Raw genomic sequence first — 26,054 nt, 5'->3', positions numbered from 1 at the left:
TGACGCAAATTAAATCACCCAAAATTGTATGTGTGTACTCATATAATGTATAATGAGTTGTTCCCTGCATTATTTTAGGAAAGCGTCTTGTGATTTACAGTATTTAGCTGCTCTAATGTGCCGTTAAAATGAACAGTGAAAGTAATGCAATATATGCAATATATTTTAACTGGTAAAATTAAGTGTAATTAAGTTTGTAAATAACTGAAGGAAATATCTGTTTGCTAAATGAAGCCAACTAACATGATTCATATTGCTGAAAAAATTCACATGCTATGAAAATACAGGTATCGGTATCGATGAGTACCAAAAATAAAAGTATCGGTATTGGACTCATTCGGAAAAGAGTGGTATCGGTGCATCCCTCTCCTTAATCACAGTCCAACATTGTGGCTTCAAAGCCAACACAACAAAGGGCAAGTTTCCTCAATCAAAACACAACTAACATTGTGCCCTGAAATCCAAAACGTGTTTTAATCACATCAAAACACAATAGTGGGCCCACAACCATAACAAAACACAACTATCCTTAAACACTTAGATGTCCTTAAATACAACACTGAGGGCAAATTGTTGTTGTGTCTGACAGCATGTACAGTTGGGTTTAATCACACTTTGTTGTGTTTGGAGCCACAGTGTTGTGTTGTGATTTAAAACAACGTGATTTAGGGCACATGTTGTGATTGAGGACTCTTTGTGGTGTTTTTAATGCCGCAATCAAAGCACAAACAATGCACCTTCCAATACAACACTCAATCACATCAGAGATGCACCATCCAAATAAACTGCAGATATTTTATAACAGACACAGGTCTATTAATAATAAATGAAGTGAATACAATTCACTCCCTGCCAAGCAGCCGTGCAGCTTGACCATCTCAGTTGAAGGTTAAAGCGGACATAGACTATCTGCTGAGCTGGCGCTTTTTCAACTTCTATACGGACAGTCCCATGAGGAGGCCAAGCTCTGCCAGCAGACACAAACTGCCTCAGTAACCAAACAGAGTACATAAATGCAGAAACATGGAGGGAGAAAACTGGGACTGGAGAAACACACTTAAAGGCTGAGTCAAGGAATAATAATGCTTTAAAGAAACACAAAGGAGTATAGGAGGATACAGTATATACACATTCATGACAGCAAGAGGGAAGAAATTGTTTGAGAAAAGACAAGGTTGTCTATCAAACTGAATGTTTCCTCTCCAGCTGGTCAACTTCACAGACTCGTGCCTTTGTTTTCCGTTACATGCTAACTTAATTATGCCTGTCCTTTCTTCATTTGTCAAGGTCGTACTACTCCGCTGACTCTTTCCACACTTCACGCAGTGGTGGAAGAATATATATCTGAATTGCCAAATGCATTAATTTTCTTACATGAGGAGAAGTGATTTCTCTCTGGTGCTTCGCCGGTTGAGTGAAATTATTCTGCTGTTGGGAAGTTGGTTTTACTTCGCTAGATCAGTAGCTGCATTTTTACTTATCGGAGCCCTGAGCCGCCAGCCGAGGTGTTTCAACATTTCGGTACACTGGAGAGCTGACCATGGAAATCATTTCCATGGGTACGTTTTATATAAAGCAGCTCTGTGTCAACAGCTCCCGACCTCAAAGAGTCTATCTGTGGGTTTCTATGAAGTCCTTTCATACCGGTAAAAATCCAACTGGACACGCACATGCACACAAATACACACTGTCTCACATTCTTGCTGTGAATTCATGTTAACCGCTGACCAGGCGATGATTATTCTAAAGATTTGAGCATGACGGCACTCTTGAGGGTATGGAGCAAGTACTCTTACATCATGGGGCATGAATGTTGCCGGTTTTGGTCCGAATTCTGCACCCCTGCCAGATTATTCACCCCCTTGTTTAAACTGCTACCTGATTGCCTAATCACAACCCCACCCCTAATCCTAATCCTAACCTCTACCCCACACCTATTCCTAAAGCTATCAATTCTAGGAGGTGCATAATTTGACAGGGTGCAAAATTTCAGGTTGAATAGTTAGTGATGTAGTAGCTCCCTCTACTGGTCATGTGCTACTGTAGCACTCTGTTTGAGATTGATAACTGTTCAAAAAGTAACTAAAAAAAACAAACAAACTTATGATTGCCAGATAAATATAAATAAAAATGTACTTATGATACATTAAGATTGTACCATTACTGAAATTTTATAATTGTCAAATGTTTTCGGACACACAGCACACCAGCTAATTATTAACCTGTTTAATCGTTAATTATTGGAAGCTAAGTGTACACATGTATTTTAGTCTTTGGTTAAGGCAATGAAGCAAACTGCATTTTTGCTGGTATTACTATACTTTGGTCCCCATAATGTAGTGAATACACACACACACGCATACCAAACCATGAATACAACATGAATAAATGTAATAAATAATGCAATATATATATATATATATATATATATATATATATATATATATATATATATATATATATATTTATTTATTTTACTTTTTATACTTCAATTATTGTAACAGTACTTTGACATCTGCAATTTTACAATCAGTTACCCTGATCAGAATTGATTGTTGTTTTTCCCACAGTTGTTACAGGTGTACAAGTTCTACGTGTTTTGTTGAGTTTTGACAGACGTCATCCTCAAACGGGGAAAACAATCTTGATCGTTTGTCTGTTTATGTTTTACAAAAGTGTTTAAGACAGTCTGCACATTCTTTTGCCAACTGCGTAAAATACATCAACAGCCCATTCAATCTAAATTACACTCAGAAAAAAGCTGCAAAAGCTTTCACTGGAGAGGTATCTTTTCAAAAGGTATACTTTAGTACTTTATCTATAGAGTGCATATAAGTACCTTAAAGGTACATATTACTACTTAAAATGTGCATATTAGTACTTTAATGGCACATATTTGTAGCTTTTGTAAAGGTACTGGCCCAGTGAAAGCTTTTGTACCTTTTTTTTCTTTTCTGAGTGTATGGTCACAATGTTACCAATGAGATTAAATTGGTTTTAAAAGTACAGTGCAAGTCCTGGGTCAGAAATGACACCACAGACACTCAATGTGCCTCAGCTTTAAAGACAAAACAAGCGGAGTCATATCTGTGTGTTATAGCCCTGGTGACAGGACCATGAGAGGAAACAAGAGTCATATTTCAGTCATAAATGAATGCAATATAATACACAATGATTTGTAATGGATACTTTGGGTAATCCTTCACACTTGCTCATAACCACCACAGGGAGTTAAGCACATGTCATGCATTAAATGTGTGTAAAGGCAATGTGTGTGTTTGCAGTCTTCTTCTCCCAGTGGTCTTTCTGCTTTGCATGCTTTGTGTCTGTAAGAAAGAGTTTTTTAATGTTCAGCCATGTTTTCACTCAGCTCATGCCTCATTGGTTTGTTTAAGATATACTGTATTTTGCTTAGGGTAAATCTAAATGGGTTTTCCACAGATTTTCCTAATGTGATTGTCATAATGGGTTCATAAAGGAATATTTGGACCCTGACTATGTGTTTCTGTTTCCCTGACGTCAAAGTTTTAAATCTTTTCAGACGGTATCAGAAACTGCAGAAGATAATGAAGCCTTGGTAAGCCCCTCCCCTTGAGCTGGATAACCCCCCTGTCACTTACCCTCTAATCTCCGGGCCGAGTCTCTGCATGATCGGGCTCTGGCCTCAGTGCTCAAAACCAATCAAAGCAATGGGAACACTCGGCAACTGCTGCAGTCACTACCATTTTTCTGATGATTTGATGGTTTTATTTGGATGTTATTTCCATGTAACCAAATCATCTTTCTTTCTTTTGCATGTGGTATTGGGCAGCACTGGTGCTTTAGGGGGGAGCTTTGCACTAACCTTTGAGATTTTTTTTTTCTTTTCTTCCATTCATTGACAAGGTTATGTGCTCACATTTCCATATGATTATAACACCCACCATTCCTCTGAAAGTTTATCAAAACACTGCTTGTGTTAAAGTCCTTTTGCCCAGGATCCCTCTAAAATGATTGGTTGTCATATACAACCTCAGCTAAACTCATATATCATGTCACATTTCATCTACATTGCATTAAATATCCCTTCGTGAGATGTCATCATCTCTCAATGTCATCATGGTATATATTAGTAGGGTTTTGCCCAATTCCAGCTGCAAATACTTCCTGCTCCCGATGATACATTTATAAATTGCTGTTCAAACTAATGTCTTTTTATTATGAGGTCGAACTTACGCTGTATTAACTCCCTGCTGCCCTCAAACACTCAACACTAAGCTGGATGCAGGCAACTTGATTGAGTCTTTTCTGTTTCATCTCTAGGGCTCTTCCTTTTTATGTTCAGTAACAGTTAAAATTGTATTTGGTTTGTAACTTTTTTTTTTTTTTGTGACCTCTTGTCCTAAAGTATTTTTATTTAATTTTTTTCAAAAGCAGTTTTTTTCCCTACATAATAAATGTAACTTTTCGTTCCACCTGTATTTTAATGAGGAGAAATAATGAAAAAGCATGAACTGAGGTATTTTTTACAATAGGGGGTAGTGTTATTCATTTTAAAACCAAAATCTGAAGCTAGAAAGCTGTCGCACATTCAGATGATTTTTTAAATTTTATTTTTATGTGCACTCACAGCATGCTGCAGATGCTGTTTATAGAATTAATCCAAAAATGAAAATTCAATTCTGTCATCATTTACTTACTCCCATGTCGTTCCAAACTCATATGACCTTATGTGTGGAACATTAAAAAATTAATATTTTACAGAACTTTGTGTTTCACCGGTGTTCTTATTATGAACTAAAACTACAACTAATAAAATCAGTTTGTTAAATGAAAGCTAATAAACATTAGAAAAACGTAATATTAGAAATCATTGCTTTGGAAATGAACTGAAACAAAATAAGTTGAAGTACTAAAATTACTCTAACTATACAAGTGAAATCAAAGTAAATTAAAGCGGTATAGAAATACTTAAAACAACTAGAAACTAATAAAAATGCCCAAATCATCAAAAATAAAACAAAATATAAAAAGCTATCTATTAATAAAAAATTTATTTTATCAAATATGAATAAATACTAATAAATTAAAAGTAAGTAATGCTAAAATTGCACTCCTTCAATACTGTACCATACGTGATAACCAAAGTGTATGTAAAGTTTTTAGGTAAAGTATATTTATAGTTTGCTATGTGTAGGTTTATATGTGTTTAAATCTGTAGCACCTTGGACCACTGAGTCACAGCATTTCATTTTTTTTTTTTTTGTATGTGTCTACATATAGTGGAATGACAGTAAAACACACTTGAATTGATTTATTACCACTGTTCCACAAAAGAAAAGAGTGTCATAGAGATTTGTAGCAACACGAGGGAGTCCATTATCACACAATGTTCCTTTTTGGGCGAACTATCCCTTTGAGTTATACTTAACCTAAATATTCCTTTGAAGACTAGTTTATTGTGTTGTATGTTCAGTCCCCATTAACTGTACTGTCCCAAACAAACTGCTGCATGAGAGCACTGATCATTTCTGCCAGTGTAATTCTGCTTCTCCTGCATTCTCTGCTCTTCTGAAGGACAGGAGCATCAGCTGGACTGACTCCATGTCCTCCTGTTCTTCAGCTGCACCAGTACTTGATTCCTCTCACTCACTCTCGCTGTGTAAAGCTGAGACTTAGCTGTTCTTTCAGTGCAGGTGAGCGGTAGAGACGTGGCTAGTGGCTGTTGTCTTTTTTTTTTTTTAGCTTTGGTGAGCTGCTCTCCTTCACACTGACGGCCTTCGTGGAGCTCATGGACCATGGTATTGTCTCCTGGGACACCTTCTCTCTGGCCTTTATCAAGAAGGTGCGTCCCCGTGGCTATCAGTGGAAGTCTTTCCAGACAATGATTAGGGTACCAGATAGATTGCTGCAGATATGCTTGTGTTGACCACAGACAATTATGTAGTTCAGCCATTTAACCAAAAACCCATATTATAAACCCACTGACTGAAGTGTTTTTTACGGTCTATAAAAAAAGAGAAAAACATTTCAGAAAAACTTTTTTGTATTCATTTTAAATGAGGTATGCATTTTTTAAAGGTCTGTTTCCAAAATCTAGGGAGTAGAAAAACTATAAAATGTTTAACATAATAAACATTATAATTACATTAAAAATAAAATACACAAGAGTTGAGGCTCTAGCTGAATATAATCTGTTAAATCATTAAAACTGGCTATTATATTAAAAATTTAATGCTTTCAACTTTGACGCTTTTAAACTTTCATTATCCAGATTTCTTTGCATCCTTTTTAACCAATCAAAGCACCTGTCACTTCATCCTCAGATTGCCAGTTTTGTGTGTAAATCTGCCATGGACACTGCTGTACTCCAGAGGTCTCTAGCCATCCTGGAATCAATGGTGCTCAACAGTCAAGATCTCTACCAGAAGGTGGCTCAGGAAATCACCATTGGCCAGCTCATCCCTCATCTGCAAGGGTATGGATAATTGATTGCTCTTCGCTATTGAAGTTATCAAATTGAGATTATTTAAAGGAAATGTTGAGGCAAAAATGAAAAATGTATTTGTGCATATGGAATTTTTAAAGTTGTATGGCTTATTATTATTTTTAACTTTAAAGTTCCCCTGTTAAGCCATTATAAAGGTTCCTCAGATAGTTTTGGGAGTCTACCACAATAGGTTTACATGCATGCAAGGTCAAGAAACACTTTTCAAAATGGCATAATAGTGACACTTTAATACATTTTGAAGAATGTTCATATTTTTCTCAATATGATGTAATCGATGACAGTTTCTGGTGAACTATACCTTTAATAGCCCCTCTTTCATTTTATTCCATGCTCTGCGAACAGGACGGATCAGGACATTCAGACTTACACCATTGCAGTGATTAATGCGTTGTTCCTCAAAGCCCCGGAGGAGAAGAGACAGGTACAGCACACACACAAACCCATTTTCTGTTTCTTTTTTTTTTTTTTTATTCATTGTTGTCTGGACTAAATAATGACGTGGTGTCTTCATCAGGCAAGACGTGTGAAAATGTCAAGCGACTCACTTCTATGTTTATCCCAATTTTTGTTCTAACAAGCTGTGACTGTCAATAGCATCACACAACATTTGAGTCATTTGTCACCCAAGTTGAAATCTCACTGGTCTAAATTCCTACTTCACATTGCTGCATATAAAACATCCAATATGTTTTTATTAGTTTCTTATTGGCTTATTTCAATTTGAACCTAAAAACAGGTTAAAAAGTTCTGTTTGTGAAAAGTAATCAAAGTATGTGATTTAATTTGCCATGAGTTTGTTATTTTCTACCTGTATGTGCATGAGTGTCTATTTATGTGTTTGTAAGTGGCAGTTTTTCAACTTTTCCTTTTCCTTTCATTAAATGCCTGTTATTCTTGATAGTGGAGTGGGTGGAACAACAATCCTTCAATGTGCGGTCACATTTACATTGCTGTGTTAGTTTTTGTTGGCAAAACCAGTTACTTCAATAGGAATCCACTCCAATATTACAATGGGATTGCATGTTGATCATATACGTTTTCTATTTGACTAAGAGAAAACAGAAAGATATGCCAGAAAACCTAATGCCTGCAGAACCTGAACAAGCAAAATGAATAACAGACAGCAAGTCAGACAGATACTCCAAGTGTTGTTATTGGGCAGTGTGGTTTCTCAGGACACCTATTTTTGGATATCTGTCAGGTAGTTGGACAATTTATTGTGTGGGGTTGAAAAATTGCTTACACAGCAGCTTTAAGTAGGAGAGAGTGACTATAGAGTCACAGCAGGCTTGTGTAACTGCCTCATATCCTAAATGTCAATGTAAAGTTTCTCCAGGTCTGTTTTGCTGACCTCTCATTTCTGTGCCATTAACAAAATGCCTCTGCTTTCTCTTGCATCTTTTCTCTTTGTCTGTCTCATTCTCTTATTATTTCTTCCCCTCGCTGTGCTCATAATGCTAGTTTGATGAGGACAGTGTGAACATCCTCGATTGTCCTCTTACAGTAAGTGCACTCTGGTTGAGGTGAACCATCAGGTGATTTGACTGAGATTTTTCATATGTTTGTAGAGCTACACCTTTTGAAAAGGTTATTGAACGTGTGTGTGTGTGTGTGTGTGTGTGTGTGTGTGTGTGTGTGTGTGTGTGTATGAGTGTGTGAGAACCAAGGTGACTCAATGTTTTGTTTGATTGTAGGAGATGGCTCACATTCTAGCACAGAAGCAGCTGCGCTCAATCATCCTCAGTGTAAGTGCACAGTATGCATATTACCAAAATAGTATGAGTAGTACGGACAGGTTGCGAGTCTGAACATAAACAGCTCTCTCTGTCATTGCTTTACTGTAATTGATGCAGAAAATATCATTTTCTTCAAGGCCTGGGAAACTAGTTAGTAGTAGTAGTAGTAGTAGTAGTGTTATTACTATTATTTGCATAGCTTCTTTTACAGATAAAGTGCAGATCAAAGTACTTCACAGGTCTGAATATAAAACAAAAGTGGTGTTTTAGTTAATACTGTATCACTACAGCAGTGCAATATTCTCCATCTGTCTAAAATGGTCTTTCTCGATTGTTTGCCAGAATGTGATCAGGAGTAACAAACCCATAAATGATGAAATGGCCCACCAGTTATATGTGCTACAAGTTTTGACCTTTAACCTTTTGGAGGACCGCATGATGACAAAGATGGATCCTCAAGACCAGGTGAACCTCTGTCTATTATTGTAATAACTGTTCAATGATAAAGTTCAGTTCTGCTTATTGTACAGTTGCTTTAAATATTTGTTTTGGTTTAATTATTTTATTATTTTGACAGAGAGAGTGTGATATGAGGAACATGTAGCTATGTAGAAAATGAGTTGCTTGGGAGAATGGGCTTTTGTTTAGTAGCCATTAAGTAATTATATTTGATGGCAGAATCTTGTGATTAAGTGTGTAATAAGGCTTCATACTTGTGTTTGTACAGGCTCAGAGGGACATCATCTTCGAGCTGCGCAGGATCGCTTTTGACGTTGAGTGTGAGTCCAACAACAGCGGCAGCATTGAGAAGCGCAAGTCCATGTACACCAGAGACTACAAAAAGCTGGGCTTCATTGTAAGTTGAAGACATTGTAATACTTTTCGTTAGCTGTAAATTGTTTGGAACAATTTTTTTTTATATGTTTATGAAGCATTTATTTATTTAGCTAAAGCAGTTTGTCCCCAAATGATGTCACTATCATTGTGTAGTTCAAAGCATTGTCTGAATCCCTTGAAGCTCGGTTGAGTTCAGAACATTCATAGCTCTTTGATCAAATTTGTTTGACACATTTCACTTTAACACAATATCCGACACACTCTCCATTGCACATCAGATCAGGTCACCTCCTCAGACATGCCCAGATGGCAGAGATGCCGCCAGTCAATCTGTCATATTTTTGCACAATTTTTATTTTTTATTTTTATGTGAAATTGTCATTCAGGTTTCAAGCAGTGACATCAAGCATTGGGCAATATGAATTAAATATATATGCTGTTTGATTTTGTATTTTTGTAAAAAAAAAAAAAATTATTTGTATTATTTTTATTGTTTTTGCTAGTTTTCTGTATAACTTTTCACTCAAACTGTAATGCTGATAATATAATAAATAAAATATAATAATAAGTAATAAAATAATAATATAATAAGTAAGAAATATAAATTTTTTCACAAAAAAATAAAGAAAAATAAAATAAAAATAGAAACCTTTTCACTAGTGGTCTTTAGCACCACACTGTATTTCAAATATTATCAAAAGGCTGGAAAGTATAAAAAATATTTTATATTTTATGTAAATATATTTGAAAAAAATACATATTTGTATTAAAACATTAATTTAATGTATACATTTATATAATAAACAAATGAATGAATTTGTAAAAGAGCCTGCTTTACATTAGTAGAGCTTGAGAATATGAAAGCAGCAGGAAAGAGGAAGTAGAGGCCGAGGCAGGTGTGAAGAGGCAGGAAAGGCCTGTGTGCAGGAGCATAGTGCAGTCAGTAGCCTGAAGGGGACAAGACTGCAGTTGTCTTGTGTTCCGAAAACCCCTGTGAGCTTCCGAGGTTCACTAATGACCTTTTTCACAGTGCCGTGTGCTGTCTGAAGATAAGACCTTCTCGAAATTCCTCCTGCGGTGTTAACACCTCCTCAGATTACACACACACGTTTTCCCATGCTACCAATGTCAAATGACAGGTAGCTCTGAGGGTCAAGACAGCATTTTAGGCATTCTAGGAGAAGTGTGGAGTTTGTTTGTCCCTGTGATTTGCTGTTAGGGAGCTTTGCAGAATGTGTTAAGACAGCAGTGTTGCTAATGAGGGCTGCATTCCAACTCTCTCAGGGCATTGTCACATTGATGGATGTGAAATTGGTCTCCAGTGCCCTCACCACAGACGTGTTTTTAAGTACTGTGCTCTACCAGTGGACTCTGGAGGTGTTCAGAATGGAATATTAGTGTTTTGCATACTCTGAACTATTGCTTATATATTGTGTACTACAGAATGTTCCATGTAATGTGGTAACACTTTAGAATAGGTAACACCTATTAGCTGCTTAATAGCATGCATATTACTACATTATTAGATATGTGTTCGTAAGACAGACGCAAGTGCCGTTATGTGTCGAAACTTTGTACGGAAAAAACGAACAGTTCAAAAACGTAAATACATAAAAGTGCAGAGAGTAATGTTATGGATTTGCCGCCTTCTCCTGTGCTGTCGTTAGCAAGCCACGGGGTAAACCGCTGCTGGCTTGATGACACAAGCGAACCATGGATTGGACACATATAAAATAATGTGAACGCAGTCCAGCGGGGGCAGGGGGAGGGGGGAGCAATCAAACTCTGGCTCGGATCAGGCAAGAGAACCAAGTGTGAAAGCACCCTGAAGATTTAAGAAGAGGTTCACAAAAAACATGGGTATTAGTTGTGGTCCATTCATCACAGTATAAAAAATTAAAAGGTCAAGTTGAGAACATTGCATTGTGGGATACAGAATTCAGCACAGCTCTGGTTACACGCTGGTCATTTTGCTTCATGCATGCAAAAACTGGCATCATCTGCATAGTAAATGTATTCCAAACTGCAAACGTACAATGTTAGTATGCCCTTCCAAACATATCCTCTGACTCTGTTTCTCTCTCTTTGTTTCTTTGTCTCATAATAAACCATGTTTTCACCTGGGTCCAACACAGTGTAGCTGGCAACTCTAAATCCAGTCAAACAGCCACAGAGCCCTCATCCTAAGAGGCAACCATCTCACATTTTCTGAAAAGCACAGATTAGTTTGAAGCAGACGGTCGAGTAGAGAGAGCCAATATCACAGTCCAAGCATTTTCAGAAAGCTTGCTGGATCTTTGTCATCCACCGGGGATATGCAGGCCTGTTTCTGAATTCACAGACTCTTTTGGCAGTTTGTACAGTAGAACCAATTTAACAATTGTCTTAATTCTACTCAGCTACTCAGAATGCAATACGAGACTTTTGCTCTGATTATGATGGAGTCGCTTTTTGTGTTATTGTGTGTTTGTGTAGAATCACGTAAATCCTGCGGTGGACTTTACTCAGATTCCTCCTGGGATGCTGGCTCTGGATAACATGCTGTATTTCGCCAGGCACCATCAGGACGCTTATATCAGGGTAAGACATGCTCACATTACGTAGGTGTGGAAATGAGAAAATTTATTTTATTTATAATCTCTTTTATTTATATTCATGTGCTCAATTAACAACTCCAAGAGAACAACCAAGTGTTACCTCACCTGCTTTGATATTAAAAGTGAAGTGAAGTGAAAGTGAAGTTAAGATGGGCTGTATTAAAGATGACATTAAATGAAATTCCCCCTCATCTGTTTTGCCAATGCATGTTATAGATTGAATATTTTTTACAGTTTATGTGAGGGTGCTAGAGCAGAGTGAACCTTAATGGTAGATCTGATTTTGAGTCTGGTTTCACTGCTGTTATTGCTTAAAAAACACTTTTTTTGTGCCTCTTCAGCACAGGGTCCAGGACAACAACCCCTTCTAACCTGAAATGCAGCTTACCAACCTGTTCTGTGTTAAATTATTACGTTATTTCTCGCAATGAATAGTAAATAAACATCAAATTAAAGTGATTGTTCCTCTAAAAAATGAAAACTGTTTACTCACCCTTATGTCATTCCAAACCTGTCATTACAGTCCCTTTGTTTCTTCTGCCAAACTCAAAAGATGTTTTGAAGAATGTTTTGTCTGTATCAATTGAAGTCAATGGGGTCCAAACTAACATTCTTCAAAATATTTGTTGTGTACTGTAGACAACATATAGATAGATAGATAGATAGATAGATGAACCATAAAAAAAAATAGAATAACTATGAAAGAAGGAGTGAAAAGATTTACAAATGTAGCTTAAATTAAGATATTCGCGTTGTCTCGGAAGTGCAACGAATCCGACGTGGATGATACATTGCTATTGGTCTTAAATGATAACTATAAAGATAACTATATAAGATATCATCTGTCTGTGATATGGATATGGATATGCTTTGATATGGTGGTGATGGGGGGTCCAGGTTTCACAGTCATACAAAGAGCAGACAGGCAGATTGATTCGTACACTGGGATTTGTAAGATAGATCATAGCTAGAAGTGAGAATACTGCCCAGATACGTAAATTGTTCAGCTTCATTGATTTTATAGCCGAGAACAAATAAAGGCTGAGAGGGCACAGCCGACTTGGAAGAGAGACTTGACAAGACCTCTGTTTCCTTGGTATTAACAATTAGCCCTGCGTGGCAATATGTAGGGCCAAGGATATTGAGGTTTTGCGGCATGCCAATCGCATTTAGTAAGTGGCTGACCAAAGCAGCATCATCCGCATACTGGAGTTCAGACTCTGATGATGTTGTGACTTTTGGCAGTACACACCCTTATTTGAGACCAACAATAACTGAAAAGGGCTCTGACTCAAGACCATCAGAGATGACTCTGACCAACATGCCATAATGAAATCCACGCAAAACTGACTCAAAATTAGGAGAGCAGCCAAATTTAACATGCTGTTAACTGAAGATTTAAGAAAACATTTTTTAGTCATAAACAGTATGAAAAATGTAAGATCAGGTTGAGCACATTGCATTGTGGGATACAGAATTCAGCACAGCTCTGGTTACATGCTGGTTATTTTGAATAACTATGAAAAAATGAGTTACAAGATTGCAAGTACCTGGGGTTGCAAATTTAGCAAATTAAGCTATGAATGGGAATTTTCCATGGGTTAAATGGTTTTGGATCACCTTCTGTTAACTTGAATGGGAGTGAATAAAAAAATTAATAAAATTAGTAAAATTAGAGTGTGGTTATTAACTTTTTTCTGTCGTTAAGTAGAAAAATCCAAGTTTATTTCTTGGGTGGCACAGTTAAAAAAATACACTTTTAATTTTTTTTTAAATAAGGGAAATTAATGTAGTTACTTGGTTACACACACAATTTAAGTCGTTTTTTTTCTCTGAAATCATTTTGCTTAAATAGATTTAATTCTATTAAATGTACAGATTTAGTTAACACATTTAATTCTGTCTGTATATTACAGATTGTACTGGAGAACAGCAGTCGTGAGGATAAACATGAATGTCCATTTGGGCGCAGTAGTATCGAACTGACGAAGATGCTGTGTGAAATTCTCAGAGTGGGAGAACTTCGTAAGTGTCATCATTTTAATTTAAAACATCATCTTTTATTTAATGGATGTCTCCATTGAGTTTCGTTATTGCAAGAATCGTGCTTGTCTTTCTTCCACACATGTTGAGAGTGAACAGTTGCCAGCAGTGGAGATAAAAGGCAACATTAGACTTTATAATTGTAGAGGAGTTCATAAATTAATGAAGTAAAGTGCCTAATGTTTGCCCTCTTCCACCTCTGCATTGTCTGAGCTTTTACGACTTGCTTTTATGTCTCAAGTTGAGGCTGCAACAACCGACGTTATCTGACTTGAGTTAATGCATAAGGATTGAGACTAGTCTGACTCAAATTCAAGGCAGGATGCTTTGTTAGGTTGTTTCGACCTTGCACATAGGGGAAAGACTAATGGAAAGCGGCAGAGAGAGACAGAGATGATATATGGAGGTGAGCAGGACAGAGAGGTGTGGGATAAATCTCGACAGGCGGCACTGTGAGGTGTTATGTGTGACTGTGAAAGCACAATGACTCATGGATGACCATTTGAGTTACAGTAGAAACATTTATAGCTAGATTTCCTTTATGAAGCAAAAATTGCAGACCTATGTTGTAGGTGGTTTTCATAGATATGTGCACGTAGATGCCATATCTGACAGCTCTAGACAGGTCAATGCATTCGTCATCTTGGAATAATTAATATGTTGACTCTCACAGTAGACATCAATGAGTTTCTCTTCAGGAACTCGAGCTCCGTCGAGAACATTTGGGGGAATAACATGTGTAATCAGCCCAATGGATGGGCGAGATGTCATACGCGGGTGACGTCAGAGACCAGGAAGCATAAAAGCATGAGCGGCGAAGCCGGTAGCCAGCCTTCTGTTTTCAGCAAGCGATCTGTGTGTGTGCCAGTCTCTATCTGTTTGTGAGTCTTATTTTGTGTCGTCCTCCAACTCCATTGTCAAAGCTTCAATCAAGATAATTTTTGGGCGAGAGCTAGCAGCGTTCAGGCTGTGTTTTTTCCCTGCCAGCAAAAAAAAAAAAAGGGTAGGGACACACGCAGCTCGTGTGTTGTCTGCTTGAGAGTGAAGCGCGCAGTGTCAGCTCTCGAGGGAGTTGACGGCTGCGATGCGAGCATTTGGCTTCACTCTTAGAAGGCTCTCTTTGAGGAGGGAGCCTTCACTGGTGTTTCTCGCAGTGCCAGCCCTGCTTTCGCCGAGGCGGAGCGTGTATTACATTGTTTTGTTTTTATGTGAGTTTTTCTACACCAGACCGTGTTGACTCGTCTGGTTGTTGACTACATTTAATTCTGAGGAATAAAATTACATATTTATCTGACTATGTGAAGTTAGATGTACAGGGGCTCTTGGGATGTAATTTCTTGTGTGAGAACACGTGTTCACCTCTCTTCCTCTGAGGAGGTTGAGGCGGTCAGGGCCTGCTGGGCGGAGGAGTCCCAACAGTGTTCCACCCCTCGTGCCGGGGGTGTCACTTTTGTACTCCGCAGATGCTAGAATCAGAGTGGCGCTCCCAGGCCAAAGGCTTTGATTGGAAAGTAGTTCTGCGGACCGTCGTTTTTGCTGGATAGCCTTCGTCATAACTTTCTAACGCCTAAGGCCTAGGACGTTTTGAAGGCCAGCTCCCTCTGGGCAAGAGCGGTGTACACCCCATTACACAGTGCCCGTCTCTCCTCAGTGCCCTCAGGAGATCGTTCTGCCAACCCTGCCGGTGTTCCAGGGGCGCAGCGATCTCCGTTGAACGCTTCTCTCAGTTACCGCTAATAGGCTCGCTACCTCTACGAAGGTCTCTAGAGCAGCTAGTACGGTCGTCCCCTGCCGGTCCACCGCTTCAGGGCACCGAGCTAGTGGCTCTAGGCGCACCAGAGGCCAGTCTCACGAGACTGCTTCCCTGAGGAGGTCACATGGCGGTGTGGGAGCGCCTGCCAAGTGTGCTTCATGGGGACCTGCCCTGAGCAGGCTCTGGTTTAGTCTTCCTAGCAGACGACGTGGGTCTGAGGACCATCATTTTAGTAGACTTCAGCTACAAGAGATGATCTGTGGCTCAGGACCTCACAGGGCAGGCCCCTCTGGGGAAGAGTCCATCCTCACTGCAGTCGCGAGAGTGAGAGAAGGCCGGTCACTCACTGTCAAGCGGTCTTGGAGATTGCTGGGTCTGATGACAGCTGCGTCCAATGTGAATGCTATTGGCCTGCTTCCCCAAGGGGAAACCCACTTTGCATGCTAAAGGTCATGTGGTGGTGCCTACATGCCTTAGACGTGTGGAGAAAACCTTGATTCTTGTCTCAAGGCCCGGTGCTGGGAGCTCCTTGTCACCGAGTAATGCTAGCGACGGACGCATCCCTCACAGGCTGGGGTGCGGTCATGAGTGGCCAACCTGCCCGCGGTCTGTGGAGTGGCCGCCATCCTACATGGCATTTCATCTGCCCGAGGATGCTGGCTGTGCTTTGAGCACTACATTACTTTCTCCCAGACCTAAGAGGTCACCATGTGTTGCTGCACACCGACAACACAGCAGTGGTCTCTTACATCAACCACCAAGGAGTTCTGTGCTCACGCCGTTTATACAAACTAGTGTACCAGTTCCTTGTGTGGTCCCAGGGCGAACTTCTCTTGCTGAGAGTTGTCCACATTTCTGGGCATCTTAATATGGGAGCAGATATCCTGTTGAGGCAGGGGCCGAGGCCCGGGGAATGGCGGCTTCATACCAAGGTGATGAAGCAGAATTGGAGATGTTGGCCAGACTCAAGTGGATCTGTTTGTGACTTGGGAGACATCGCACTGTCCCCTCTGGCTTCCTCTAACTCATCCAGCTCCACTGGGGTTGGACGCTGTGGTACAGACGTTGACCGAGGCTTCATCTGTAAATTTTTTCCCCGATTGCTCTGCTGCCGGGAGTTCTGGAGAGAGTGCGCCGGGACAGAGTCTGGCTGCTGTTAGTAGCCCCATTCTGGCCGGGCCAGGTATGGTTCCTGGGCCTGATTTCTCTTTTTGACGGCACTCCATGGGAGGTTCCCGTCAGGTGAATAGGTGTACTATCTAGGTGACAGCACTGTCAAAGAGCCCTTTCCGATAGAGCTGAAGATCTTTGCCCGAACCCGACGGGACGGGTTTGCGCTCCGATTTGCGAGGTGAACGAGCGGTCATGTCATGTGTTTCAATTAGCGCGAGAAAGATGCGAAAATGAATGCTGAGCAGGTGTAACGGAGGCTTGCCTCTGGTGATTACGTTTTGGTTGCACCAGCAACTAAAGCAAACTCTTAGGTGTGGAAAAGTTTTGACCATGCTTATAATGAGAATAATGAGTGCATAATGACGCACCATCAGTGAGCGCAGGAACGCGCTGAAGACATCTACAGTGGATTCAATCATTTTCCTCCACATAAACATGTAGACCTAGCCTAATCTCTGTGAGTAAAGGTTTTTCAAATGATAACTAAATATTCATTGAGTCTTAAATGCATAATGTTGACAGAGTGTTTACGCTAATGTTGGCATTATTCTTTTATTAAATAAAGCAAATCCGGCGGAGCCTTTATCTTAATTTCGTTATTGCCAAATACCCATCTTAATTTAAAATTTATCTTAATTTAATTTTTTTTAAATGACTCGTTTTTATTGGTGCGTTGGTCTATTTATAGGTTAAATGAGCTTATGTCTAGAATGCTGAGATGTTACGATGTCACAGAGAACTTATTTTATTTCTTTATTCCAACTTCCAGGTGGTCTAGTCTACGTTAGTTATGAGTAAATTATGTTAAAACATGAATAAATTGCTCATTGTTGGCAAAAGGCAAAAGAGCTGTGTGCGTGCGCACATTTGAATAATGTCGGGCTGTAAACGGGTTCAGGCTTTAAAATAGCTGTCAATCAAAATGCACTTGTCGGGCTCGGGCCGAAACCTGTCGGGCTCGGGTCCTGTCGGGCCTAACTTTTAAGGCCCGATTACAGCTCTACTTTACGATAAAAAAAAAAAAGATTCTTCATTACTGGTCATAACTTTTTAAAGTCAGTAACAAAAAGGTAGATTGGTCTTATTTGAATCTGAAATGTAAGACTGATTACCCCTTGCCTAACTGCTAGTTGGTATTGCTAGTTGTAACTAGTTCTTAAGACAAATACATAACATAGTGGCTGTTTATGCACCTGGCATTTGTACCTTAGATTGGTCCATACATGTTAGACTGTTGGGGTTGTTTTTTTGTTTTTGTCCATTTTTATCCATTTTATCGTTCAAGCTGCATGGTATTATTAATGTCCAGTGCATTACTAAACTACTCAGTATAAATAAATTAATCTTCTAGTCATGTACTATTTAGCCTCCACATCCATAATCTCTACATCAGGTGGGCTGGTCTAAAATTCTCCTATTTTACTCCGGAGGGCTGAGGAATCACAAAGAACTATAAATCCGTTGCTATATTCAGTCACGCACCATTTAATGTGGCACAGTTGGAGTGATTCATCACATTTATTAAGCACAATATCGTGAGAGCAATGAGCAGCCAGCAAAGCATTTTATTGTTTAAAAACTCCATTTGGTATTATGATTCAAGTTAGCAGAGGAGAGGTTATTCGCACAAGCTCACTGACAGCTTTTGGGTGTTATTGAACGGCGAATATATTCTCAGTGGAGATTGCACTACCATCCTGCTATCAGACTCTTAATTAAATGAACTTGCTGCGGAAGCTCCAAGTAATTTCTCATTAAAAAGTAAATTGTGCGTATTAAAGCCTTTTTGCCATTTGGCAGATATTTTTGTTAAAATGATTTATAGTGCACTTTCGGAGTTAGTGTGCGTACATTCTATATTTGAGTTGACGTGGATGTGAAGGGTGTCAAATGGCTTGCTTTAATGTTTGTGAACCTTAAAGGGGTGCATTTAACTGGTATGCCACACTAAACACCATACTCTTCATTCATGGAGATCTCTCAGACTGTGTGTATACCATCTTGTGGGCTCACCAATCCAGGAAGAGCCCTGTCACAACTGTGACCACATCACTGTTGCAGATGATTGCTCATTTTATGTTAATTAGAGTTTCTCTACACTTGTTTTAGATTTTTGGCCATCACTTCCCTTTAATAATGCTGATAAGGTACACTGTTGCAGGCAAACAATTCTGGCTGAACTATCTTTCAAAACCCTGTCAATTTGACACTACTGTTAATAGATTTTTAATGGAATATCCCACCTCACATTTAAATGTGTTTTTATCTAGCAGTGGCACAAGTGTTTCTGTTCGACTGCTACTTCCGTCAGTAGTCGTGAATTATTTATCAGGAATCCAGGTGTCCCTGCTTCACCTCTTCTCAGAGAAGTGCTGAAAGTTTTATAGCAGTCCATGTTTTTCCCTACAAAAGCTTTAATGGAATTTGTGGGGGTCAGGCACCATGCAGTGGCTTCCTATTTCAGTTTTTAAAAAGGCATATCTAATATTTATGAGGAGAATCAAAATGGCTATCGGCAGAAATGTCCTTGCTTATGAGTTTATGGTGTTATTGCACTTACCGGGATAAAGGAGTGGTGCGTTTCCACCTTATGACTGAACTTACATCTTAATGATGGCTCAGTATACAGTATTTTTGGCCAGTTACAGAGTTGAAATTATCATGGAGAGCACATGTGCACAAACAAATAGGTGTCTGTAAAAATATAAATATAAAGCATTACAATCTTAAAATTTGTGCATTCATCGTCTTTGTGAATAAACATCTTGCAAAGAACCCAAATCAGATCTAAATCCTAAACATACCAAAAATGCCTGGTGAATGTTCCTATAACACATTGCAGGGAAAATTTTAACATGTTGTTAAGCAAATGCCCTAAAAACAAGCTCCAAAAGCTAAGTATGTGAGCACTAATAATGCTTTTTAACTGATTTATTTACACTATTGTTTAAAAGTTGGTTAAGGTAGGTTGATGAGATTTTTCTTTACATTTAGTCATTTTGCAGACGCTTTTATCCAAAGTGACAATTGAGTTTAAATGTTCCTTAAAGTGACTTTTGCTCTCTGAGGCTGCATTTGTTTGAGAAAAATTACAGTAAAAACAAAATACTATTTAAAATAACTTTCCTTTTTTAATATTATGTAAACTTGTATTCATTCCTGTAGTGCAAAGTTTAACATTTAAACATAACATGCTAATTTGTTGCTCAAGAAATATTTCTTATGTTAAAAACCGTTGTGCTGCTTAATATTTTTATTAAATCCATGATTCTTTTTTTTTTAGGATTTTATGGTGAATATCAACACATTTATTTGAAAACTTAATCTTTTGTAACATCATAAATGTCTTTACTGTCACAATTTATCAATTTAATGCATCTTTAATCCATGCTGAATTAACCCATGTGCATTAGTGATCCTCAGCTCCATGCAGACAATACAGTAGGTTAACAGCATTAGGAATAGGCTTGTCTGTAACTGTCCACATCATCTCACACCTCTTGGATGATGTTTTTGACATCCCTGCTGCTCCATCATGAGTTTCCTACTGAGATATGGCACACTTTTAAGATGGGAACATGGCACCATGCCTGGGCAAGCCTGTGTAATGCCTGAGGTAGTCTTAGCCTCAGATGTCACGCCCACAGACCGTTGGCTAAATGTCTGATGCATATGGGACACAAAAGTGGAAACATTTCAGGAGTGTTGAAGTCTCCATTGGATTGGTTGAATTCTACAGGATTTCCGCGAGACGTGTATGTCGCGTTCTTTAATGTTCCACCTGTAAACAAAGATGCCTTGACGCCAAACCCCCTCATGAAAGAAGAAAGCCGCTGTGTTTACAACTGTGACAACGAGCGCTTATCAGGATCAACTAAACCCTGGATTTTCAAATGTTTGTGAAAGTTCACGGCATAGAATCTTTAAAATATGTCCGAGAGTTTTACACACAGGTCTTTTATTGGTGTCATTTCCACACCCCGAAACATGACGATGAACAAAACTATCAAAACGATCAAAAGTCTATATTTACATAAAAATTTTAGAGCATTTATCAAGCAGAATTTGTAAAGTTTGTTGGAACATAAATGTAAACTTAAATATACATTTAAATAAATACAATTTTATAAATAAAAATCAATTAAACTGAAAAATAATAAAAAATAAAATATATATAAAAAATAAATAATAGTAGTGCTTGAAAACACACTAGCAACCAGCAACATTTGTGTTTGGTATAAATGACACAAAACATCTAAAGTGCATTCCAATTTCAAACTTACATCACAGTCTATTCATTATTAAAATAAAGTACATTCAACCAAACCTAGTTTACATTAAAAAAAATTAAAATATTATAGTTTATCATTCAGATACATTGTGAGTATGGAAACATTTGGATATGTGGAGAACGAGACGTGAGCAATAATCTCCAAATACATCTAGCCAAACCCGCGCTCGCTCGTCCTCGTATGCAAGCATGCATGCACTGTCATGATCTAATGCATTGTAAATACTGGATTTAAAAAAAAAATAAATAGGCCTAGTGGAATGCAAAAATTCAAAATCAAACATTTTGCAAACATGATCAAATAAAAAAGTACTGGTCATAATACTTGCATAAATTGTTTGATATGAAAAAAGTGGTTCACTGACTGCGCAGCACAGCCACAAGCACCACAGTTACGTTTGGGATCATTTTATTTTTAAAAGGGTAACTAAACCCCTGGTCAGAGCCTGACTCCACCCACTAACAATATTTGAAAAATGCTGAAAAGTGGGCAGATCACAGCGGAGATAGAGGGAAGAACCTAGGGCGGGGCTGAGCGAGTGCAGCGTGAACCTGAGACCCGCAGTGACGGATTGATTGACAGCTGCTGTCTGAGACGCTGTCTGAGAGTGACTGTAATGACGCAAGTAGCTTTGCAACAGAGCGATCATTTTCTCCCCCACTTTCACCTGAACAAGATGGTTTTATACTGCCAAAGGCGTGGTAGCTGGAAACTGCTTACGTCACCTGCCACCGATTATGTCAATTGCCACAGAAACATCCAATAGGAAAAATCAACTGCAGTAGCCACCGTTCAACCTGAAGTGGGCAGCACTCAGACATTTTTACACCATATTTTGTAGAATTGAAAAACTTTATACTCAAATGTCAAAAAAGTTACTCAAATCAATGAACAGCACTAATAAAGCCCCTTTCTTATAGATCATTAACTAAAAAAAGTTGGTTTAGGGTTTATTTACTCTTTAATAATGTACAGTCATTTGAAAACAACGAGCACCACAAAACCATTTAAAGAGGCACATTCAGTGGTCTTCTTGGAGGGAAACAGTCAACAAAGTAAAATGATGTCAAACGTATGGCACGCTCTCTTCATTTTATCAAATAATCATAATCACATCTATTCATTTTACAGTCCTGCTACTAGCATTTTATTCAGACTAAAACCCCTTTAATTTGGGTGAGAAATCTATTTGTCCAAGTGAAATTCTCTGACTACGTTTATCTCCCAGGACTCAGTTGAATCTTCCAAAGGTTTTGGCTTGGGGACCTTCACATGCGCCAGCAGCACTTTCCACCGCACCAATAACATTGGGCTGCCCGCCGACGTGCCTGACTTTAAATCTTCACTACTAAACACTGATAATGGCCAATGCTGATATATTAAAAAATGACAAATATCGGCCCGATATATCGGCCAACCGATAAATTGGTCGACCTGTACTCTTAACCAATGAAAACTATGCAAGACTATGCCCGAGGGATCAACTTCGAGTCTGTGGTTGAAACCAGAACACTCTTCTGTTTGCTCTAGCCCCTACTGAAATGCAGTGGAAAAAAACTGAGTAAAAAGTGCTCCTTTCTGAGTATTGAAATGGAGCTCCCACATGTCTTGTTAATCACTGAAGTGTATTTGTTTAGTGGGAAATGTTCTCCTAGGGACATCTTCTGCTTCAATACTTCAGTACTGCTGAGGCTCTTATACTCCTCTGTACAGAAGTTAGTAGATATGGATGTCGGTATTGACAGGCTGTACTATTGAAGTACCTCAGTTTTACTTCAGCTGCGCTCTGTAATAAGACCACTCATGGCACAATGCACAAATGCTGACAAAAATACACACTGTGTGGGCAATTACATGGAGAGGACGATGGATGCTAGAGAGCCAAGTTGAGTTAAATGGAAATTTACACTCCCTTTGAAGTGATCCCTGTGGCTGAGTCAGATTATAAAGTTCCATTAGCAGCTCAAAGAGGTTCAAAAGAACCACTTCCACATAGTATTTTGTCTAGTTTAAGTTGAGGATAGATAAAGTTGAAAATAGCAGGTTAAAAGGGGGTCTTGAACCATTTTGAGGCTGAGGACTACTATTTGAATAGATGAGGCATAGAAGCTCTGTTGTATTGTGTGCTGCATTTTAAGCCTGGCCTATAATAAACATTATTGTAGGCCAGGCTTAAAATGCATATCAGTACCATATCAGTACAACTTTGATTTTTACATACCTACCTGATCTGATGCAAATCCATTAGAATATCATTGGGATTTGATATACATTTTAATACAGGTTTATGTATTATTATATATTAAGCTTAAATTTGTCCTATCTCTGAGGTGACAATTGGATGGTTCATTTCTGAGCAGTCTACAAAATCACACTGCTGGAAGGTCTTTTCAGGATAGAATGAATGGATTAAAAATGGATTAAAAAGATGATACAGCTGTGCCATTGGTGTGGTCAAGTTTTCTCATGCAAAATAGATGAGTGAACAGATGCAGCTGCTGTCAGCATCTCTCTCACATTCAAACACACACACTGACACACAGAGGTTCAGGTCCAGTAGTACATCTGCTGTGCTTATATTACACTGTATGATGTGTGATTAAATTCAATGGCATGTTTGATAGTTCATAGATTGACAAACATTTATGGTAGTTGGTGGATTGACGTGTGTGTTTTATTGTTGACTTCTGTGTTATAGTTTGTGGATTGAAGTGTGTTTATGATAGTGTTTGTGAAGAGACGTTTGCGTATGGGACTAGTTATTAGACTGGCAGCCGTCTCATCTGCCATGTATTTTCAGTTGTTTATATCATGTCAGCAATCCTGCCTGAAGTAGTATTTCTTCACGATCTCCGTCAATTTCTCTCACTCAGTCTGAGAACATTTGGTTGAAGGTGATTTAAAAGATTCATCAAAAATTTTTATTTAGGTAGTACAATTCCATTGTAATCACATAGGAAAAAAGTGCATTCTTCAAAACTTTTCTTGTAATGCAAGATGCACTGCTCCTTTAAGACCAGTTGTAAAATGGCTTTCCAGGTTTTCAACTTAATTTCCCTCTGGAGATGTCACAGGGTGAACTTTGCACATGGCAGTGGCAATGATTATATCATTCTCCCTGTCTTGACGCATGTTCCTTCTGCATTGAGAAGCCAGGGTGGCATCTATCACTGTAAATTAATCATTTCATCGCAGTTCCTGCCTCGAAGATAACCTCTTGCAGCTGTTCTCTCGCCTTGACGTTTCATTGTTCTCTGTGTGATGTTTGAATTTCATCCTTGGGGCTTTCAGCCTTGTACTCGATTGTTTAGTTTGCTGTTTTCCTCCTCTCAGATCCATCTGTTTGTCTTCTTGTCTGCCATAATTATCTGTGGTAGATCATCATGAAATGACATGATCATGTCAGATTTGGAGAGACGGAGGTGTGGCAAATGCATCTGTCAGTGTTACAGTCCTATGAGCTTCTCACAGATCAGATTCCCAGTATATGTGAGATGACCGCTTGTCTTCTTTAAAGACCACCCAGACAAGTCTTTGCAAAGCCTGTACTCTTGCAGATAAGACTTCCTAGCTCAAGTTGTGAGATCACGAGTCTCAAAGATGAACCATTTTTCAATCTTCAAGCTGCTCATTGTTCAGTGTAACTCGTGCAACTTGTGTGAAGTGGACGCATGTGTCTTCGAAAGCAGTGCCTGAAAGATAGTTCAAACCACAAGGTTTGTAATCTTTGCTGGCCTGCAATGGATGATTCACTTCTGCACTTTGTAGTTTGTCTTTTGCCTTGAGGGATCAGCAGATGGACACTACAATACATAATTTCTCTATAAAAAAATCCATGAGTGAATGAAGTTGAATTGTTATGAACAGTTTGTTGGAGTTAATAAGTTGACTCTTAAAAACATTTCACTACCTGTGTGGATTGCTGTGATAATATTCAGATAAATTAAAGTAACACTATGTTGACTTCTAAAGCCACTTCTTAAAATCAATTGTAAAATCAATTGATTGGCAGTCTTACTATGCACTGAAAACAAGTATTGAAGGATGTGTTTTCATAAAATTCTATGCAAAAAAAAAAAAGCCATGAGAGGAATCGGCTTGTTCTGCATTTAATACTGGTATGATGCTGATTCACGGCGGGCTCATAGAGGGAGTATGAGAGGTCTTACATCACTATGCTGATGGATTTAAGGTCATCCACTGCCTTATCTCATCTGTTGCATAAGAATTGCAACAGGTTTTTAACGTATTTCTGATAATCCTTCTGCCTGCCCAACTAACAGACTGACATGTTGAATTGTATGCTATTTACACTGCAGCTACGCACTGTGCTGTGGTTGTTAGCCAGAGGGCATAAAACCTGTGGTAATACACACAGCATGCACATAATATCTCTGCCTCCTCAGTTATGTGTCAGTCAAGAGAAACTGACTAAAATGATGTAATTAAGGTGTATGATGTAATCGTACCTATGAATGTAGACATAATGGATAAAAGGAGGTCTAAAATACCTGCACAAACATTCCTGTGCATTGATTGCCATTTGCGTGTTCAGTGATTGAAAATCTATCTATGCTAATAATCCTCTAACACACACACAGGCAAATAATATCTAAGAATTTATTAGCCAGTGGCTAATGTTAGACATAATGTAGTCGCCCAGGGTGAAGATTTATTTACATGCAAGTTATTTACTCGCAATGTAAAAGGTTGACAGCTTTGAAGATCCTTAGTTACAATATGAACATTCTGGTTTAATGAGATTCTGCATTCAGCATGACTGCCAGCTAGAGTTATGGAAGTGCGTCAGACTGTTAATACTGTCCAAACCTGTGAGCTCAGGGCTTAGGTGAGAGCCAAAGTGAGACTGACATTTCATTGCTCAGCAGGCGGGAGCTGATAGTGCTGCCCTCTCATTCAGCACACCCGTGAACTTCTCTGACTTCTGAAGGAGAAGGAAACTATTAAAATGAATCAGTTGGAGCCATCTCAAAGGACAAGGGCCTATGACTTGGGTGGTCTGGTGGATTGAGTCTAAGATTGACTGGTCAGATGACGTCACACTCAATGAAAGGCCCATTGCCCCTTCAGTCATCATTCATTATACTGTGAAGTTTCAATATCTACTGCAAT

General features: G+C 38.8%; 1 protein-coding gene across 7 annotated transcripts in view; it reads left to right on the top strand.

Annotated features, from left to right (window-relative positions):
- Positions 1–26,054, top strand: part of LOC127935183 (engulfment and cell motility protein 1) — an 82,157-nt gene that overhangs the window by 34,149 nt on the left and 21,954 nt on the right. For 3 of the 7 annotated variants that reach the window (XM_052532826.1, XM_052532827.1, XM_052532825.1), the window contains exons 7-16: positions 3,542–3,577; positions 5,725–5,824; positions 6,306–6,457; positions 6,833–6,911; positions 7,952–7,993; positions 8,185–8,235; positions 8,569–8,691; positions 8,954–9,082; positions 11,539–11,643; positions 13,577–13,685. In XM_052532826.1, coding sequence (XP_052388786.1) covers positions 3,542–3,577; positions 5,725–5,824; positions 6,306–6,457; positions 6,833–6,911; positions 7,952–7,993; positions 8,185–8,235; positions 8,569–8,691; positions 8,954–9,082; positions 11,539–11,643; positions 13,577–13,685 — 926 coding nt within the window. The remainder of the gene's footprint in view (positions 1–3,541; positions 3,578–5,724; positions 5,825–6,305; positions 6,458–6,832; positions 6,912–7,951; positions 7,994–8,184; positions 8,236–8,568; positions 8,692–8,953; positions 9,083–11,538; positions 11,644–13,576; positions 13,686–26,054) is intronic. The other 4 variants (XM_052532831.1, XM_052532830.1, XM_052532828.1 and 1 more) reach the window with 3 other exon arrangements.

The sequence above is a fragment of the Carassius gibelio genome, chromosome A19, assembly GCF_023724105.1.
Source record: "Carassius gibelio isolate Cgi1373 ecotype wild population from Czech Republic chromosome A19, carGib1.2-hapl.c, whole genome shotgun sequence".
NCBI lineage: Eukaryota > Metazoa > Chordata > Actinopteri > Cypriniformes > Cyprinidae > Carassius > Carassius gibelio.
Note: the sequence above shows the minus strand (reverse complement) of the source record. Positions and strands in the feature narration are given on the sequence as shown.